The sequence below is a fragment of the Linepithema humile genome, chromosome 2, assembly GCF_040581485.1.
Source record: "Linepithema humile isolate Giens D197 chromosome 2, Lhum_UNIL_v1.0, whole genome shotgun sequence".
Classification (NCBI taxonomy): Eukaryota; Metazoa; Arthropoda; class Insecta; order Hymenoptera; family Formicidae; genus Linepithema; species Linepithema humile.
The window spans coordinates 6,404,275-6,423,716 of NC_090129.1; the positions used below are offsets into that span (position 1 = coordinate 6,404,275).

Consider the following 19,442-nt stretch of genomic DNA (forward strand, 5'->3'; position numbering starts at 1 on the left):
GAATCTCGGTTACGGCTCTGAATGTTCGTAACAATCGATAACGCGCGGCCGGCTGGGAGAAGGGAGACCATCGCCCTATATAATGCTGCGTGTGTAGGGATAAGATATATCTGCCGATAGATAATCAAGCTAATGAGAGTACAAGAACGATCTTTGCTTGGACCAATCTACTCTGTCATCATGCATACATCATAAGCCGTTGTGTCGAGAGACGGCAGATGTTACACTGATTATACATACGCGGAGAAAATTTTATATCAGAAATCACTATGTACGGCAGTAGCCGCGGACCATGAAGGAATTATAAAAATTTTTACTGTTTTTCACATAATGGCCATAGTATTTAAACTTATAATTTCTCTTATGGTCCGCGGCTACTGCTGTAATTTTTGATATAAAATTTTCTCCTGTAGGGAAGACTTTTAGGGAATTGTGTATAGGATAGAAAAAGGGTAGTTTTGATCAATCTTCAAGAGAATAATAAAAAAACACAATTATATATAACTATATAATTATATATTAATCAATCTGATGTAAAATGAACAGTTGTGCAATGATTCGTAAACATAAGTACATTATTCAGCCATTTTCAAATCCATCGAGGACAATATTTTCCCTCGATATTGCCGATTCATAAGGCATTATTAATTAATTAAGTAACTAATCGTAGGATTCTACAATTTTTTTTTATAGTACGTGAAATCACGCATGGTTATTCTATAGATTAATGTCGGCATTGTCTCGTCGGAACAAGCCATATGTTACATTCAACAATAACGAAGATCTATTATTACTAAAAGGACGCGCGACAATCTCTGCTTTTACTATTATATTACCGCATTGCCTAAAAATTATTACATTTAATTTATATAACAAGGATATGAACTATTCTCTAATTATTATCATAATTATTATAACTATATTAATATAAAATAATTATAATATAAAATTAATTATTTTCGCCATAATTATTGGCTTGTTATAAAATTATTAAGTTAATAAATATTATTAAGTTAATAAATTATACAATAAAATAATTTTTATTGCTATTAAGAGAGTACGACATTTTTTATATTACATGAGTTTTCTAAAAAATCTTTTTATATTATGCGGGAATATAACAGAAAAGAGCAGCCGTTACATATCGATCGATAGTATTTCGAATCAATTACATTTTATGACTCTCCTCTCCATATTCGAGATTGAGTTACAATGAAATTTTCATCGACGAGTTGATTCGATAATAATATGCTTAAAAATTCACAAAAGATCTGTTATTCATGGAAGCTTTATATCCATCGAAAAACGAACATTCTCCGTTCGTCTAGACATCGCTTATAAAATTATCACAGTATTGTTCGAACTTATTATAGTTATGTACAAATATGTTTCAGAATATGACAAATACTATTCTGTATGAAATAGTAAGCACATATAAATGTGGAATGGAATTTTATGCACCTTTATTTTAAGTTTAAAATAAGAGAAACGCTAAGTATCAATGTGTTTGAGAAAATTATACTGACACCTTCGTTTCATCGCGAAGTTAAATAAATATTTAAGTGAAATGAGAATCTACGAGACATCGTAAAGACGTCTAAATTTTTTATATAGACGTCAAAGTACACGCGACGAACTACGTTTAAAGTTTCAAACGTAGATTGAATACTGACGTTAGGTCGGCGATATCTCTGTTACATGTAGCTTTATCTCGATGGTTTTTACCATCGACTCGGAACTTGAAGCTGTGTAAATTTCTGAGTTAAGAATGTAATATCATTTCTTTATCAGAATCAAGATCACACAAAAAGTATTTGTGTATATATTATGGCATAAATTTTTTATAGTTACTATAAAATTAGATTCGTATTTTACTTTGTAAAATTAAGGCAAAGATCTCTACGAAAAATCGCGAGAAAGTTTGAAGGAACGTTCTGGTTATTTTTATCCGAAATTTTCGCATTTGTTGCGTATTCGGAGACCAGTTATTGCGAGTTTTGAGGAACACACTTTATAAATACACTTTTCACGATTGAGAACAACATTTTGGAGCTTTTGAAGCTTCTATTTGATCTGCTTGATATACCCTTTTTCCTTCAGCAAGTCGTCCAGCGTCTCCTGATTGTAATAAACAACAAAGTCTGTCGGCGCAACACCCTCGAAGACAGCGTACACCGACGGCTTGAGATTGTAAAAGAAAAGCGGTTGTCCCCTCATGGCGAAGTCCTTCGTCAGGGTCTCGATAACCATTGCAGCCGTGAAATCCGCCCCGTAGATGTGCGAACAGTCAATCACCACAGGCGTTGCGACGCTCTTCACGCGTTGACTATATTTCGTCACCAAATTGCGCACGTAGTCCACCGACGGGAAGATCAGGCAACGATCCGGCGTCAACATCAAGTACTCGATACCGTGCTGAGTCTGTCGGATAAAAAGAATAAGAATCAATGATTAGACAAAAAGATAGCACTTGCGAGAAAAAAAAATAGAAGTCAAATAAACTTTGTATTTTCTTATTTCGCAACAAGTGTTTGCTGTGTAAAGATTGATTTGATAATTATTACATGTTATAATTTATTAATTACAGAAAAAAATATTGTAAAAATTGGCAAAAAATAAAGGTAAGTTTGAAACGTGTCAAAAATACTGAATCGAGGAGAATGTTCATAAATAATCTGTCTAGTCTTTTAAGCAAATCAATAGTTACCTTCAGTTTCTCCACGGATATTTTTGGTCTGGCGGCGTGGTACAAGATGAAGAGGATATTTATTCCGATTCCGCAGAGAATACCAATCTCCAATTGCAGCACCAGACACGCGATGAACGTGCCCACTCCCGGGATGAGATCTGATTCTGGAATCACAAGGGAATAATTCATTTGTGACATATTGCGACATATCGAATTTTACATATTTCATGAGAAACGGGCGCTTACTCTTTGTCCTCCACATCGGCTTCACCACTTTGACTTCGACCATGAAGATGACCGCGGCTATAATAATCGCCGCTAGTGTAGCGCGTGGAATAAAGCTGAAGTACGGGGTGAGGAACATTAAGGCTAAAATTACTAACACACCTGAAAAACAAAACATATTTATTTTAGATAAAAAAAACTTTATTTTATTGTGGGAAAAACTAGAGAAACTTGTTCTGCGCGATTGTGCAATTTTATTATTCAAAAAAGAACCAGTTGCAATTTTTAAATTTATTATTTAAAATATTGCTCTGCTGTTGACTTTATGTTTAACTCACGCAAAGACGAGATTGGTAGAACAATTGATTTACAAATGCCGCAGGTGGAACTCACCAGTGTAAATACCACCCAGAGGCGTCCTGACGCCGGAAGCGTTGTTTACCGCACTTCTGCTGAGAGATCCCGTAATCGGGAAAGCTTGCACAAAGGAACTTCCGATGTTCGATATACCGATAGCTATTAGTTCCTGCGTAGCATCCACCGATTTTCCATTGGCTGCAAAAAGGTATAAAACTCGTAACAATTTCAATCATATAGCAAGATTTATTTGTTTTGTTGGAAAAGCTTTTATAAATTTATCGATTTTTAGTGTAAAATTTGCGGAAAGCAATTTCCTGTAATTTTCTAATGAAATATTTACCGAATGCTTTACAAATAGCGATGTCTTCCATCAGAGCGATTAGTGGTAAAACGAAAATACCACTACCCAAATTGCCGACCATGTCAATAAATGTCACCGTCGTGTTCTCGTCCTTAATATATCCAAACGGTGGTACTTGCACGGCAGGCATGCCGGCTGGTATGTGGCCTGCAATGAAATTTCAGCTTGATTTGACTTCTCAGATTAATCATGGAATATTCGGATATCCGTTTCTCGATGTGTTCTCCGTTTATGTATTACAATAAAATTTAATTAACTTTCACTAAGATCTAATTTTTCTTTTCTAACGATAAAAGTAATGCGAATAATATATCCACATAATATGTGAATAATTTGTATTTTTAATAATTGTATTAGTGTAATATTTTATCCCATGTTTTAATAATGAAAATTTTTCGCGTAGTTTCAAGCAGTTGCATTAAGTGTTTATGTTATTCAAAATATGCGCTATTTTTTTTTTTAATAAAATATTTTACGATTGTGCAAAACGTGTTTGCGAGAAAATTTTGAGAGTAAATTGAGAATAAATTTTCTATAGCATATATGTCATATATTACCTATGAGTCTGACGGGCAATTGATTGTGCAAGCGCCAGCCCAAAAAGCCACAAATCACTACCAAAAAAGCGTTTCGTGAAGTGCCGATCAACCAGAAGATTTTGTTCACAACGCGATGTCTCGTAGTGCGAAGTTCTTCGTCATGTGGACCGATTTGAACCGAAGCCAATAACTAATTCAGAAATTGCATTATACATATATATTTAAAAATTCTTTATGAATGATTAATAGTTTTCTTTTGGAAAATTATCGTAATTACATATAGAGTTATATAAAAAATATTGTCTACATTAAATTTTATATTAAATTTACACGTGTGATAAATATCTATAGATGCAAATGACGTGATTAAATATAAATAGTAAATATTGACGTATTCTAATAACTTTAATAGATGTATGTATATTTTTTAAAATTAAATTGAATAATTACCCTCAGAATTAACAGCAATGCAATACAGGATGCTCCAAGAGCAGCGTCCCAGGCCGATGTCTCGTGTATCAGCCCACCGATGCTCTTCCACATCTCGATAAATTGGGAGCCTTTGGCAGGGATGCCGAGGATATCTTTAATTTGCGACGTGACTATTATTAAAGCCACCGCCGACGTGAAACCGGAACTCACTGGCCCAGATACAAAATCTATCAGAAACCCTGAAATAAGGAAAATCTTATGTGTAATTTTATAGCAAAAATGTTAAACAATATGCAATGTTGTATTTCTAATGTTCATATTGTTATATTTAGTTTTTAAGAATTTTTTTCTTTAATCTTATGATTTGATATTCAACAACGTTCTTTTAAATATATCATAAGGTTTTATAATTTCAAATTGAATTAACGTTGTTAAATTATTGCAGGTGACTTACCGAGGCCAAGTAAACCCATTACTAACGCTACAACGCCGACCAGAAAGGACAGCAGGACTGCATGCGACACCGGGTCTAACTGAGGGTCCAATTGAGATATTGTTTGATAAGTCAGCAAGGAAATTATGGCTGTGGGTCCCATGGGTATGTCCTTGCAGGATCCAAAAATTACATATATAAAGCAACCCAAGAAGCTGCCATATAAACCATACTGTAATAAAAAGAAGAAAACATGAATACAGAATATCCGAAAAATCAATTTTTTGCGCTTCTTGAAAATTAATTTGCAAAAGACTTTTAATCGTGTTTTTCAAACTAATAATAATTGGATTTTTTAAATCGATTTTATTTATCAGATTAGACGAAGAACACTTGGTCAAATATCCATTATAAATCCCAATGTAAATTTTGCGGAATCCTCTGCAAGGATCCTCTCATTAAATAAGTAATAATTTTGTATGCACCTGTGACGGTAAACCGGCAACATTCGAGTACGCCAGCGACTGAGGAATAACAGTGAGACCCACGGTGATTCCGGCCACTAGATCTCCGAGTGCATCTTGACCATTGTACCTTGGTAGCCACCTCAAGAATGGCAGTCTTTTGTAAAGGGTTTTCCTCGTGCAGATGCCCTTGGCACGTCGCTTCGTGTACTGCAACATCGACTTCACAAGACCTTCCTTCTGTTTGACCTCGTCCCCCGGCTCTTCGATCACTGTTGACGCAGTAAACAAGGTAAGCTTTGTTCTTATATTACATTTATTTTGTATAAGTAAATTTATTTAGTTAAAAAAGTTTGCTTCTCTTTTCAAAATTAATTTGCGGAAAATCCAATTTCGTTATTATTAAGAATCTTATTAAATCCAAAACGCACAACACAACCACACAGTTATGACTATATTCATCTAAAGCGCCTGGATTTTATAAAATTTTATTGTGTTACATAAATATGCTTCTCTCGCGATTATGATGGTGCTTTTAAATAAGAACGAAAAACATAAGAAGGATCTAAAAAACCATTTCTCAATTAAACTATATCGCCGCTCGCAGCTTTCAAATATTTCCTACAAGGATCCACATATATCATGTCGCGTTTGCAGTCTTCCACGTTAAACTATAAATAATTTCTCTCATCTGCGAAAACGTAACGTAATGAGCGGATGACAAGGACGATGCACTGTCCGAGCAGTGCGTCAAATTTATTATCTCGTCGAAAGAAAAAGCGCGAGGAAGAAATAAAAAAATATTGCGCACTCTCAGGCACGCGTCTGGATATGTTTCTAAAGCACGTCTGCTGTTCCGAAGGACGATTTTGCGTTTACCGCGTCAAGGAAGGCGAACCAGTTGCGCGGGATAAAATCATTGACGATGTGCATAAATCATAGGCACTGTAATCCCGTATGTGCTAATATCACGAACGTACATTGTAGATGCCAAAAGCTCGGAAAAAAATTTTATCTCTTATTTTATAGTATAATATGCAGAATATTTTATGAGATACGCGCGCACGCACAATGACATTTCTTGTTGTCTTTTTAAACATGAAATAGCCGATGATGAAATAATTTATTTTCATAGAGGAAAAGTTTTGTTATTTCAGAAAACATTAACAAAAATTAAAAAATGTTTCTTCTATGAGAATAGACTACACATTGGCATTATTTTCATTCTCATTGTAATAATTTATTGGAACTCTGAAAATAATGATAAATCATTATTACTTTAATCGTAGAAAGTCGATAAAATTCTATCAAATCGAGAGCCTAAGTGATTTTATCTCAATCTTATTTTATCAATGATTAAATATAATATAATTGTAACGTGCAACAATTTTTATCTCTGTGATGAAAAGTCGTGATAACATTAAATCTTGAAATCTATAGTTGAAGAATCAATGTTAAGCTTATCATATCAATATATAATATAAGCTTTTACAATATAATTAAATATTTATTGCCGTGTTTGTGACAAATTGTTATGAAGTACTACAAGTTTTTACAATATTCTGTAATATTTTGAAAGAAATTTCCAAACATTTTGCATCTCATATTTAATACTCAGTATTCAACATTCAACATTCTCAGCATCAGCTTTAATTTTGAAGCGTGGATTGGTAGTATCATAAATAATTCAGAACTTTTTTGTCTATACAATCCCCACATTAATACATAAATAATTACAAAGCTATTTTTTATTAAAAAATTAGGATTTTTTAAAATTTATATTTATTCATAAAATTAGGGATTAGGCAAATATTTTTGTATTATATTATGCCTGATGTATAAAATATAAAACCGCGCGCACGTGTGGCTTTATTAGATATATTATTATTACGCGCTTTATGTCTGCTATTATGTCCGACCGGTCATTAAATTTTATGGTAGATACTTACTCTTATGGCATCCTTTGCCGCGTGCGAAAACCAATTTACATTTTATTCGGATGCGTACGTTTATGATAGAATTCTTTTTCCGCGTATTTATTCCGCGCGTAGCATTTTGTTAACTGAAAACACGATTTTGCCTTGACATTTGCGCATTACGACGCCGTTTGTAACTTACAGATAAAATCAGAAGATCCCTGATGGTTTTCATTCGTATTGTGAAATGATTGATACGAGTGAATGTGATCCACATTATTGATAGATCCGCTTAAGCCGTGATTCACGTAGCCCTCCAAGCCCTGCCGGCTGTCTATCAAATCATTACTGTTCTTCATTCTGAAAAAATATCAAGTTTTCTATTTATTAATATATTATTTAACAAAGTTTATACGAATAATCCATGTAGATAGTTCATAAAAGCTTATAAAAGAACATTGATATAAAATGAAAACTGAGAGAAAAATATTTTACTCTTTATCGAAGGAGGAAATTGCGACAGTATATGGTCGCGTTTGAAAAAGTTGAAAATATCACGAGCTTTCTGCAGTTATTATATTAATCAAAACACGTGGCAATACGATCGTGACACTTCGATCGTTAGTTGAGATGATTGAAAATGATATTCGCGAATGGTCGGCACGAGTCTATTAAACTTGGCCGTGAACCGCGTACTAATTGTAGTCAAGGCAATATTGTCACTATTGTCACGAGGATATATTTAATCCTTCCATTATTTCCCAGGAATAATACAATATAAAAATTATTGCTACATCGTAAACCGCTAGTCTTGACGCGTTTTATTCCATTCGTTACTTCAGCATCGTTCAACATCGTTTTGCAAAGCATTTCATCTGTCATAATAATTATACCAAAGAAATTATTCGAGTAAATAACAGTTCGGTCTCTGATTGATCGGTGATTGTGCGAAGAAAATTGTGAAAGTATCCATTTAACAATAATTTGTTCAATTTTACAATATAATTACGAATATTAATTTAGTTCGGTTGACAAACTTTATATTAGACTCTTAATTCGTTCTGTTAACTCGATGTTGATTTGAGCAAAAAGTTTTATCCGTTTAAACATTTTTTTTCTCTGCGGATTACTGGTCTTCTTTCAATAACGTCGCTTCAGCGCTTCAAGTGTAACGCGAATGCAGCCCTCCCGATACTGTGTTACGTGAGAGCGGTTATTGCAATGGCTAGTGCCCCTATTTTATGTAAGATGCGCAGTTTCATAACTTTTAAATCTTATGTCGCGTCTCAGATCGATATCATTTTGCGACCAGAGATTTATGCGCGTACTGTTCCCATAAACGCGTACAGCTCTCACAGATATTGTTTCTCTTGTACTAAAAATGAAAAATTAAAACTTTTATCCATTTATTTGGAATCGCTTAAAAGTCGAAGAAAATTATATACCGAATATTTACAGAATATTGTTAACTTCAACACAAATTTTTCAAAATTAGAACATTTTTTCTCTAATGTCGAAACATTTTATTTTCTCATTTTTATACATTTAATAATTTTGATCTTCTGATAAAATGTTTTGATAAAACTCTTGTATTATTAATAATGAAATATTCGCAGCGTTCATAGTTTTCGTTCTTCTCTGTTCTTATTAAATAAATTCTTTAGAATACGCGCACGCGCGCGCGTATAATAAACTGAAGGAAATAATTCATGTAAATTCTCGCTTGAAATGTGCTTCAACATTCCAATTAGAAATGATATAATACAACTTTGAATTACAATCAGTGCAATTATGTACAAACAGCTGCAATAAAAAAATTAACTGATTAATCTTAATATACTTTCGTTTTACAATCCGATATAGTGAAATTGATAATTTCTAACGAATTAACATGTCTAATTTTTATGTAAATTTATTGATATCGATATCTCTAACATCAAGTGAAACATATCATCATACGTGTACAAAGTCCAATATGCTGATGAGAATCACGTTTGATCTTCGATAGAGCTAGAGCGTTTAATTTATCGTTAAAAGACCGTAACAATTACTACAAGTGGCTTCGATTGACTAGCGTCGTGTCATGTGATCGTTTATCGATATCAATGTTTTCATCGTAAATATTGCACTTTTAGAAAGAATGAGAAAAGGCTGCTGTACAATTGTGCAATAACGGAATGAGCGCATTTCTCAGCGATGATATACATTTCATGAAATTTACACTCTGTCTTACGTGTAGCTTTTTATTGCACGGGCGATATGTCGCAGAATCACGAGAAAAGTGACAGTTTGAACAAATATCGTAAATATTGAGCAATAGACTAGATAATCTTGTAATTTTCTCAAGCGCTGATCGTATATACGAAACTCGTCTGAGATTTATGACTCACACATAATACATGTGCATATGTTCACATGTTTTGCTATGATAAATGTCAGCGATCTTAAAAGAGAGGAAATGAGTGCGAAAGATATCATCGTGTTCTGAACTTCTAATGAGAGTTGGATAATAGAAAAAAAAGTAATGGAATTTTCTAAGGAAAATTCCGTTATTATTCAGTTTTATTTGTTTGGCATTTTAAATATTTAATAAATTAATGGAGTATAAAAATATGTTATTAATTAACATACTTTTTAATGTATAATAATATCGCTAATTTGTTCCATTCGCCGATGACTTTTTATTTTTTAATAAGAAAAACGTTTTTAAAATTTTTATGCGAATTTTTATGCGAAATTTTTAATCTTTTTATGCGATATTTTCAAAGCTAAAACGACTGATAAAAACTACGAACCATATTTTTGGTAAAAATATTAAAATCTTTTACACGAAATTTGAATAATATTTCTAATTGACTGTCGCATTATCTCGCGTATATTCCGAAATTAATTAATAGCTTCGAGCGTTGTCGATCGATACTAGAACAGAGGATATACATCGCTCTAAAACTAGTTTCTTATCGTGTTAATAATCCTTTTGTTTCGCTTTGAGTCACATGTTTCTGGTCGTTTAAAAGCAGTTACCAAGACTATCGATGTAAATGTTCGTTAATGTCTACCTCCAGGTTGCGAAAAAAAGCGGCAATTATATATTATTAAAAAAAATATCGGAGCTTAGAAAAACGTTGCTAAAATGAATATTAGTGGTTTTTCCCAACGATATTACGTATTGCGGCCTTTTATCTTAATAACGATAATTTTAACTTTTCGAAATAATATACATGAATAGTTCTTCTCTAACAATACATGAATTATTGCTATTTTTGCTTCTTGAATAAATGTATTAAATGTTATTTTATTTTGTTCTTTTTGTGCTTTGCCGACTCATTTCCATAAGCTGTATTATCGTGAATATGTAATATTAATAATTATCACAAAAGTATGTCGCGCAACAACGCGACAACGTGGCATAATTGTGGCAAAAATTGCAAATCACGTTCGAATTTGTTTGTAAATGCGCGACGTTCGATAGACACATCGTACCTTCTTGAATACGTATCTGCATAGCTCTTGTTGCATTAACGAGCGTTAGCCGAGTCGGTTCATTTACAAAAGAAAAGATCATCAATTGATAACGTGTGATGTGAAACGTGCCAGGTCGTTTATCGGCTTGACAATGACATTCTCCTCGCAAGGTCTTTCGCGATCTGCGCGAACCGGAATGGGTAATTATGCCCGTACGTGAGACTAAAAAGTTAGATAAGGTAACGAACAAGCAGATTAACTTCAGATTGCACAAATTAATGAAGGATTGATTATTGCCGACCTCGACAACATGCGAATTCTTAGAATTCTTCAAGTGACAAAAAAAGATCGCGAAAAATTATTTGAAATACGATTTTCAATGGCAACTTTCTGTCACAAAGATACGAACAAACGTCGCAAATAGATAGATAATTGCCGTTGAAGTCAAAGTTTACCGCGAATGATCAAACGAAGATACGATAGAACAAACTTAAAAGCGGTATCAGTCAATAATTAAACGAGCGACTAAAGGCTGTATTTGATATTTAATTTAATAAGACACGTCGACTTAGCCCATAATCTTCATGATTATTACAATCTGATGGTTAATCTTATCAGACGCGCTACCAAATACCAAATGGAATATATCAAGTGATGAACACTTTTTTTATTTTTCGTGAATAATTTCGCGTGCTCCTGATGATTATGTATACGTCGCAAACATCGTTATTTTGGTTTCCTGTTCATAATTATGATAAGTGGAAACTTATTTTACGTTATGTAAAATTTATGTCGTAGCATTCTTAGACATTATTATACAATAATAACATCGTTATAATTTTTTTAATTTTTTTTGTTCCTGGTTCATTATATTTATATTTGTTACATAAATCAATTAGATTGCACAAAAAAATTATTCCAGATGGTAGATGATAATTTTACAATTACTTTGATAACAAATATAAGTAATTTTTATATTTTTAAGTTGCACAATTTCAAAACTTATTCACCAAAAAATTAATTAAAAAATTATGGTAAACTATAATTTTTTTTCAATATTTTATAACAATTTTTATTTAAATGCAACTGATTGTTTTAGAAAGACATGAAAATAAAGCGGGATATGATAAAAATTACACTTACTTAAACGTTTGCTAAGTACTTTGAGAAGATTCGTTTCCGGTTGATTTCTCAGAAGATCTTCTTGCTAAGAGGAAGAAAGGTCGTGAAGCGTTAAAACGCGTCAGTTTTCTTCCTCGAGGAATTCAAATTTCGTTTCTGTGTTCAATTCCGAAAATGCTTCTCTTTGCTACTTCGAAACATTGCGCGGATGGTCTCTCGTTAAAATGTCAATTTCCGTCAACAGAACACTCGCCAGCGAAAAAGACGAACATTCGCTGCGCGATGCCTTCGCGAATCTCGATAACGCTCTTCAGCTTCCGGCCTCCTCAGCGCTGGAGAAACGTTAAAACAAAACGCGAAAATGAGGTAATGCGATGCAGTAAATTTATAAACAATATTGCAATGAAGTGTAAATATAAGTATTTATGTGTCTCAAAAGATATGCGAGATTTCGGACCGATTTTCACGGCGCAATGACGAAACTGAGTTCGCGGCGACGCGCGACCGGCCATTTAAACGCGTCGCGCTTCACAAACGGGGCGCACTCCCTCTCTCCTCGGCGACCTCAGCCTCCCCCGCATGACGTCAACAGAACCGCATTAATCGTCACGTGATGGCAAACGATCCCGGCTTCGGATCGACCGCCGTGGAACTCGATTCGATCGCCGATCACGCGCTATCGGTACATTGCCCGCCGCCGAGAGAATATTCTAGCATATAAAATGTGCCGCACATCCGTGCGGATCAGTTAAAAATTTTCGGACGCCGGGCTGAAAAGCTCCTACGAGATCCTCCGTCAGTCAAGTAATGCATGAAATTTCAACTAAGAGCGCTATTTATATTTATGAGATAACGAGCGTTCAATTAATATCCATCGCTTCCAGCAATCGGTCGATCGTAAAAAATTCCGATGTTGCGATAAGACTGAATTTCCGTCGGTGGACACCGTACTCACTGTAAGTCCTTCCGGTTTATCGATAATATTTAATCTGTGCACTTGAGTATTTAATTGTTACAAAGTGTTAATACAATTTATCTTTTCTTTCTTTGAGAAATAACATGTTGTAATGTTTGAGATAAATTGCGTTTGATATTTTAATACATATTTCATTTTCTTAGAGTTATATCGAGCATAGTATCAGTTTGATAGCGTATGTAATAGACATCGATAAGAAAAATTATATTGCTAATTGCAAATTTATTCAAATTGATGTCTATTCATTCTAATCATCCATCTTTATTGCTTTATTAATTGTCGTCAAACTCACTCTGATTTAAAACGTATAAAATTATTTTTATAAATAAATATTTATATTATTCAATTATCATTTTTTTAAATATCGAGGCTACTTTTAACAAATTCAGATTTTTAATAATTAAAAAGAAACGTTACTGGTGAACACAACGCGAATAATTGATATCTAAAACAAAGTGACATTATGATGTTTTCTAGTTTTCCAAATTTAGACATTTTATATCCTTTTATCTGCATTAGTTCACGAAAACAATTATGATTATATATCATCTCTCTATCACTAAATATTTAATCCGACAGGACGAAAATATGTTTACTTAAGAAATTCATTACGGAGGCGTTTGCGAGAGAAACATGAAACCTTTCGTGCAAATTCTCCATTAACTATTTTTGATAAGCATTCAATAATATTGTGCAACGTTGCACTACGCGTTACTTTCTTCGACGCTGCCTTTCTATATTAAATATTACAAAATATTTTCTATTAAAAAATAAACATTGATGAGTTGTACAAAAAAAACATTAATGTGTAATTGATATGATATAATATCAATTCCGTATGTATTTGGTATATGAAATTCTTTATTGATATTTAGATAAGGTATCTTCATTGTTAGATATTTGTTTAGTCATTTTACTTAGACTCGAGGATAGATTAATTATGTCAAATAGCAGTGCTCATATCGTCAGTACACCTGGGTGCCTGAATTGTAGCACACTTTGCAAACAGATAAATTGCTAGTTGGTAATGCAAACGAATTGTCAAACGCTATAAAACACGCAGAGAAGTTTTCACGCTTCTCTCACGACGGCGGATTTCATTGAGCAAACATATTTGCGTCTCGCGTTTCGGATTTAATGCGTAATGATAGATAGATGATATATAATCTCGATTGCTATCGTCACTTGATACAGATACGGCAAGGTGTTAAAATCGCGAAAACAGGGGATCTAGAACATCTGTTGTTACGGAAGAATTTTTTGAATGAATGAATTATTTAATTATTGCACATATTAATCGCTTTTGACAATATTTTACATTAGTTGGAATCGTATTATATTACGTTTATGTTCTATCATTTGACATTAAAAAATTCTTAAAATGTCTACTTATTTGCGACAAATTAAAAAAAATTTTCAAGTTTTTTTCCGTCTTTCTTTTATGTATTATAATTTTTGAAAATCTATTTCAAATATTAATACATCTAGAAATTGATATAACATGTCGATACATTTTATTAGTATTAAATTTTTCTTTTAATTTTCCAAGTTGATGTATTATTGCATACTACTATCCAACTGTTCCAATAGGCTGGGAATCTTTGATGTAGTATCTTTTCGCGGAATATTGTTTTAGCTGAATAATTAATCATGCGGTTAGCATTTTCCATATTCTTAATCAACGGTTTTATAAATATTGATACTGCGCTCGTAAATTATATTTAATTGTCATCGCGCAATTAATGCTCGTTAAATGCAAATACACGCATACTTAATATTCGAATGTTGATATTAATAATTAAAATATTGGTTATAACTTTATTCACCAGTTGGTTGCGACATAACACCTCGTCGAAAGTAACCGCGAGTTTGCATCTCTGACGTAAATCGAAGAGACTCTCACAAACACGAATCAGTGTGTGACATTAACTTTCCTTATCATTATTTGTAAGATATTAAAAATATTCAATGTCATGAAATTTCTAAAGGATTGGAATTTATCGGAACGTCTGTTGAAAAAATACGCGGATGTATTTTCCTGAAAAAATTATATTAAAAAAAATTAAAAATTTATGATATTTTATGAATGTTTATATTTTCTTAGCTGTTGTGAATTTTGGTTTGTCTTTATTGAATTGCATTATTAAATTATAAGATGATTTCTCAAAGTTTACAAACCAGTTACTAAAAGTTACGCAAGTCTTGCAAGTCTTGAGAAATCGATGTCTTGGTTAGATGACTCACAATTATAAAAATGTGGAGAACCACTACCAGCTGCTGTATTAAATGTATCATTTCAATTGTGTCAAGTGTTCAGTTTCATTAAATATTTACATCATCCGCTAAGTCCCGTGACTAGTCCCGTGCGAGTAATCAAGCTTTAATCATTTTCGCAAACGTATCAGCAGTGAAATTTCAAGGTAATCCTGTTGTTTTGCGGCATTTTAATCGGTCACGTGCTTTCAGTTGATCCGCCGTCAATCTGATAACACGCCGGTGCCAAGGAGCGGTTCGACAACAAATTTATATCGAATCGACCCGTTTAGAGACCCGAGGAACGTTAGACCGTAAATAGCACATTAAACGATCACATTATCCTTTTCCAGACATTTTTTCAGTTTTTAATTTATTTTATAAGTATATTTTCAAATGCATATTCTGTCATTATTTAAAAGATCTAAAAACATGGATTATTTAATTATTTTATTCATGACATCTCTCTAGAGCTTCATTTTTCTGAATTTAATTTTTCTTCATTTTTTTTTTAGTAAAACAAACCACTGTTAGCGTTGCAAAAGGACTGTTTTTGTAATGAAATTGATGCTTTAATGTATTAAAATATTTTTATCCCCCAAAATATCGATATCATTCGCCATCAAATATCGCCATCATTCTTTTAGTTTAACGATTCTTGGGCTAATCTAAACAATTAGGATTTGTCGATTTAATTCGTCGAATTTTATGACGCATCTTCGATTAAGTGCGAGAAAGTGACGTAACGGTCACCTAAGCGAAAGCACGCGCTCCAAATTTCGCGCATAAACAACCATTAAACGACGGTCGCCTTGGATTTAATGCGTGAAACAAACAACGTAATATACGACCCCCTCGTAGAACTGATATTTAGCATAATAGTTACAGGAAGCCGCACACTGTTGACGAATTAAACAATGCTATAAGCTCTCCCGCAGCCTCTTACAGTTCTCAAAGATAAATGGTTGCGCGTGTCGCGCCGACTTTTGCCGCGTGAATCTCTAATGATCTATTGAACTTCCATGATTATCACGTCACGGAAATTTTGTCTTATTAAAATTGCCACGTGACTTCTCACGACATATGTACATGTTTAACATAATACATCTTAATACTGCAAAAAAGATGCCGCACCTATTTGATAATTGTAGCCTTGATTCCCGTTAATGCGCAACAGCAACAACTGCAGCGATGTACCCATCGTTGACGCAGGAACAACGTCATTCGCGAATTATATTCGGGGAATATAATTCCCCGAATATAGAACGAAATGACCACGAAAGGTTCACATATGCGTGAAATCAGCGGTTAATATCGCGATAAATTAATTAAGCGCTGCAGCTGATTAGCTCGTATTTCAATGCCTCGCGTCTATTCATCCGTGATAAACGCAGTCAGACGCAAGTGCTGTTCATTAGATGCAAATTAAGGGAATTCCCGGGGAATTCCGTGCATTGTAATCAAAAACCTATATTGAGGAAAACTGGAAACGTTAAATAAAAAAGTTTAACGATCGTAATATCACGAAGACACTATGAAGATATCGCATGTTCGATCTTACGTTTGCGTACCATTCGAACGCGAAAGTGCTATCACGCAAGTAGATTTCCAGCAATATCCTCCGCATGCAATGTCTCACTCATTGTTTCTACGAAGTACTATTTCGACAATAAAATACTTTGTCCGTGTTCAATTTTACGATTGCTTATCACGTTAACACGAAATAGTCATCATTTCAAAGATAATATATACTTCTTTAAATTTTTACATTTACACGTATTTTAACATGAAAATATCGTCACGTGGAGAAACTTTCCATTGTATATTAATATAATAGCTTAATTGATTTGTATTGTTTCTGCAAAATACCAGTTTGCAGACGATATACTTCTCTCATATTTCTCACTCAAAACTTTAATGGTGCAGTCAGGCGTCAATAGTTTTGATAGATTTACAGCATCATTGTTATGATGACGCCTGTTAACGGTTTATGAAACAGCCGGTCTATAATTTGCAGCTTAAAGTCATATTTGAAAAAAAAAATTTTTTTAAATTTATAATTATGAGATAAGAGATTGATCAAAATAAGTCTTATTATTTAGTCGTCTAATTATATGCATTGAATATAATAATATAATGTTGTATAAGAATATAAAGATGTAAATAATAATATTATTTCACGGCTAGAGATAAAAAATTTTTGAAGAATTTGTAAAAAAGTTTGTCCTTCACATTTTTAAATTCAAAAAAACTATTTAGAAAATTAACTTTCTCGTCGCTTCATTCTTACCCTTCAGCACTCTCAGTTTGAGTTTCGAAAAAAACAGCAATCATTGTACTTTGTCTTATTGTTTTAGACGTTATAAATCGTAAAAGGAATGACGTATGATAAGATGAACTTGCGTCACTCGTGAACTCCGATCGAGTATGCACGCACGTTCTACGCACAGGACATTCACTTTTCAACTAATAACAGAACGTGTCCGTCTTTATAATATGAAAGCGCGTCAACGACTGACGTGTTTGTTTACATTTTACATTTTACTGTTTCGTGATTATAATATGTATCTGATTTAAATGATCGACCCACATAGCACGTTAAATACACGCGTAAATAGACGCATATGAAAAAACTATCACTTTCTATTAACATTACTATTATGTAGATCTAAATTCATCAATCATGTAGCATAACATGAAAATGTAGTCTTTTAAACAAGATGAATGAGGCATTACGTTGTGTCCCGCATGCAAAATATTATAGATACAAAATTTATGATGAAGACGGAATGCTTCAATTTTTTATCGGATTCTTTTACGGATTTATCAATCATGAACAACAATAACTGAAACTTCTAACAATAAGATATTTTATTGATTTTGATTAACACATAACATATATATTTTATAGATTTAATTAAAATCAGAAGCTGCAAGAATGAAGAATTTACTTGAATCAACTATCTCGATTTGTGGAAAAATTAATCGTAGCAAAAAAAAGTAGATAAAAAAATTTTATGACTAATTAATTATAATATTACAATCATAAGACTGCAAGCAAATTTTTATTGTAGAAATAGGAGGAAAAAATAATATATCGATAATCGATCGTTTTAATTTTTCTTTATTACGCGTCGGAATTTGTTTTATCATCATCCTTGATTCTTGGACTTTTTATTATCTTGTTTTAAACATTTGTTAACAAAATTCCATAGAAGGTTTATTCAAATATCTGTGGTTTATAGAAACAATATAATGCTGATCATTTTTACACGTGTTTCTGCAAGATAGTTTAAGAATGCGAGTCTCGTGAAAGAACGCGAAACTATTTGCATTCTTGTGTTTTGCAGCTGTGTTTTCCGTCTTTCTTTCACAAGGATCACATTTTTTCGGATTACGATAAGCGTGTCTTCTATGAATAGCACTAAATCGTAACTGTGTAAAAAAAACCTATTGCTTCATAGATTTATACGTTCGTAGAAATCCTAGCAGCGGATCGGAAAACGACATTTCGCTAGAAAATACTTTCAATCGCAATGCAATACTACCTTTCCCTAATTATACTGCAGGATAAAGGTGGACTTTCCTACGTTGAGTAATCGTTGCGTTTAGAGGATAGTCGGCTCGAATGAAGGAAATGTCACATGCAAATAATATGTGAAATACCTGCGCGAGAAATATTCTCTATAAAATTTCTCGGAATATAAATGACAAAATAGTAATAGCAAATAGAATCAAAATTTAGATTCAATTAATATAGATTAAGCGCTAATAAATCATCAAATTAAAAAAGGAAAACAATGACGATTTGCGGAATGGCAAAAAGAAATAAATATCGTATTCATCGTATTTTATAAATCATTAATCATTGTCCTTTTGATTTAGCGCAAGTCATATAAAACCTAAAATTTTGATTGTCAGTTTGATTAATGCAGATTGTATGTGTAACGTTTTTATTTCTCGATTGTTTCAGATTGGATTTTTTTTTTAGAAAAGCAAAATTTTGTCGGATAAAAATGTTACATGTTAAAGATAGCGCAATTATTCCGGAGATATCGTTCTTTTTTTACATTTAAAACTATAATTATATGTACATATATTTAAATTATAAAATATTGTTTTTGTATAAGTTAATGTTTCAAATTTTTATGTACTTCTTTTTAATTGTTTTTTTATATTTTTTTAAATAAGTTTTTATAGTTTTTTA

General features: G+C 32.7%; 1 protein-coding gene and 1 long non-coding RNA gene across 4 annotated transcripts; one reads left to right on the forward strand and one right to left on the reverse strand.

Moving 5' to 3' along the window:
- Window positions 1-494: 494 nt before the first annotated feature.
- On the reverse strand, window positions 495-17,839 carry Esp (Epidermal stripes and patches). 3 transcript variants are annotated; one of them, XM_012378596.2, is made up of 11 exons: window positions 17,526-17,839; window positions 7,622-7,779; window positions 5,525-5,775; window positions 5,061-5,271; window positions 4,625-4,845; window positions 4,193-4,364; window positions 3,615-3,782; window positions 3,308-3,469; window positions 2,936-3,076; window positions 2,708-2,853; window positions 495-2,421 (listed from the first exon to the last, which is right to left on the reverse strand). In XM_012378596.2, the coding sequence occupies exons 1-11, from the start codon at window positions 17,567-17,569 to the stop codon at window positions 2,065-2,067; spliced, it is 2,031 nt and encodes a 676-aa protein (XP_012234019.1). In that variant the 5' UTR covers window positions 17,570-17,839; the 3' UTR covers window positions 495-2,064. The 3 variants fall into 3 exon arrangements, with proteins under 3 accessions (XP_012234019.1, XP_012234020.1, XP_012234021.1); XM_012378597.2 differs by lacking the exon at window positions 17,526-17,839 and adding an exon at window positions 12,028-12,511; XM_012378598.2 differs by lacking the exons at window positions 7,622-7,779; window positions 17,526-17,839 and adding an exon at window positions 12,028-12,511.
- Window positions 4,732-19,320, forward strand: LOC136997759 (uncharacterized). Its single transcript, XR_010888403.1, has 3 exons — window positions 4,732-4,868; window positions 5,052-5,795; window positions 19,209-19,320. It is a non-coding gene; the product is annotated as an uncharacterized lncRNA (long non-coding RNA).
- Window positions 19,321-19,442: the final 122 nt, after the last annotated feature.

Bases quoted from the DNA above. Each gene is read 5' to 3' on its own strand.
- Esp (XM_012378596.2), bottom strand. From the start codon at position 17,569: ATGATTGCTGTTTTTTTCGAAACTCAAACTGAGAGTGCTGAAGG. The intron at 7,780-17,525 runs GTAAGAATGAAG...ATATTTTTTCAG, and splicing joins CAAACTGAGAGTGCTGAAGG to AATGAAGAACAGTAATGATT. The intron at 5,776-7,621 runs GTAAGTTACAAA...CTGCGTCAACAG, and splicing joins GGGATCTTCTGATTTTATCT to TGATCGAAGAGCCGGGGGAC.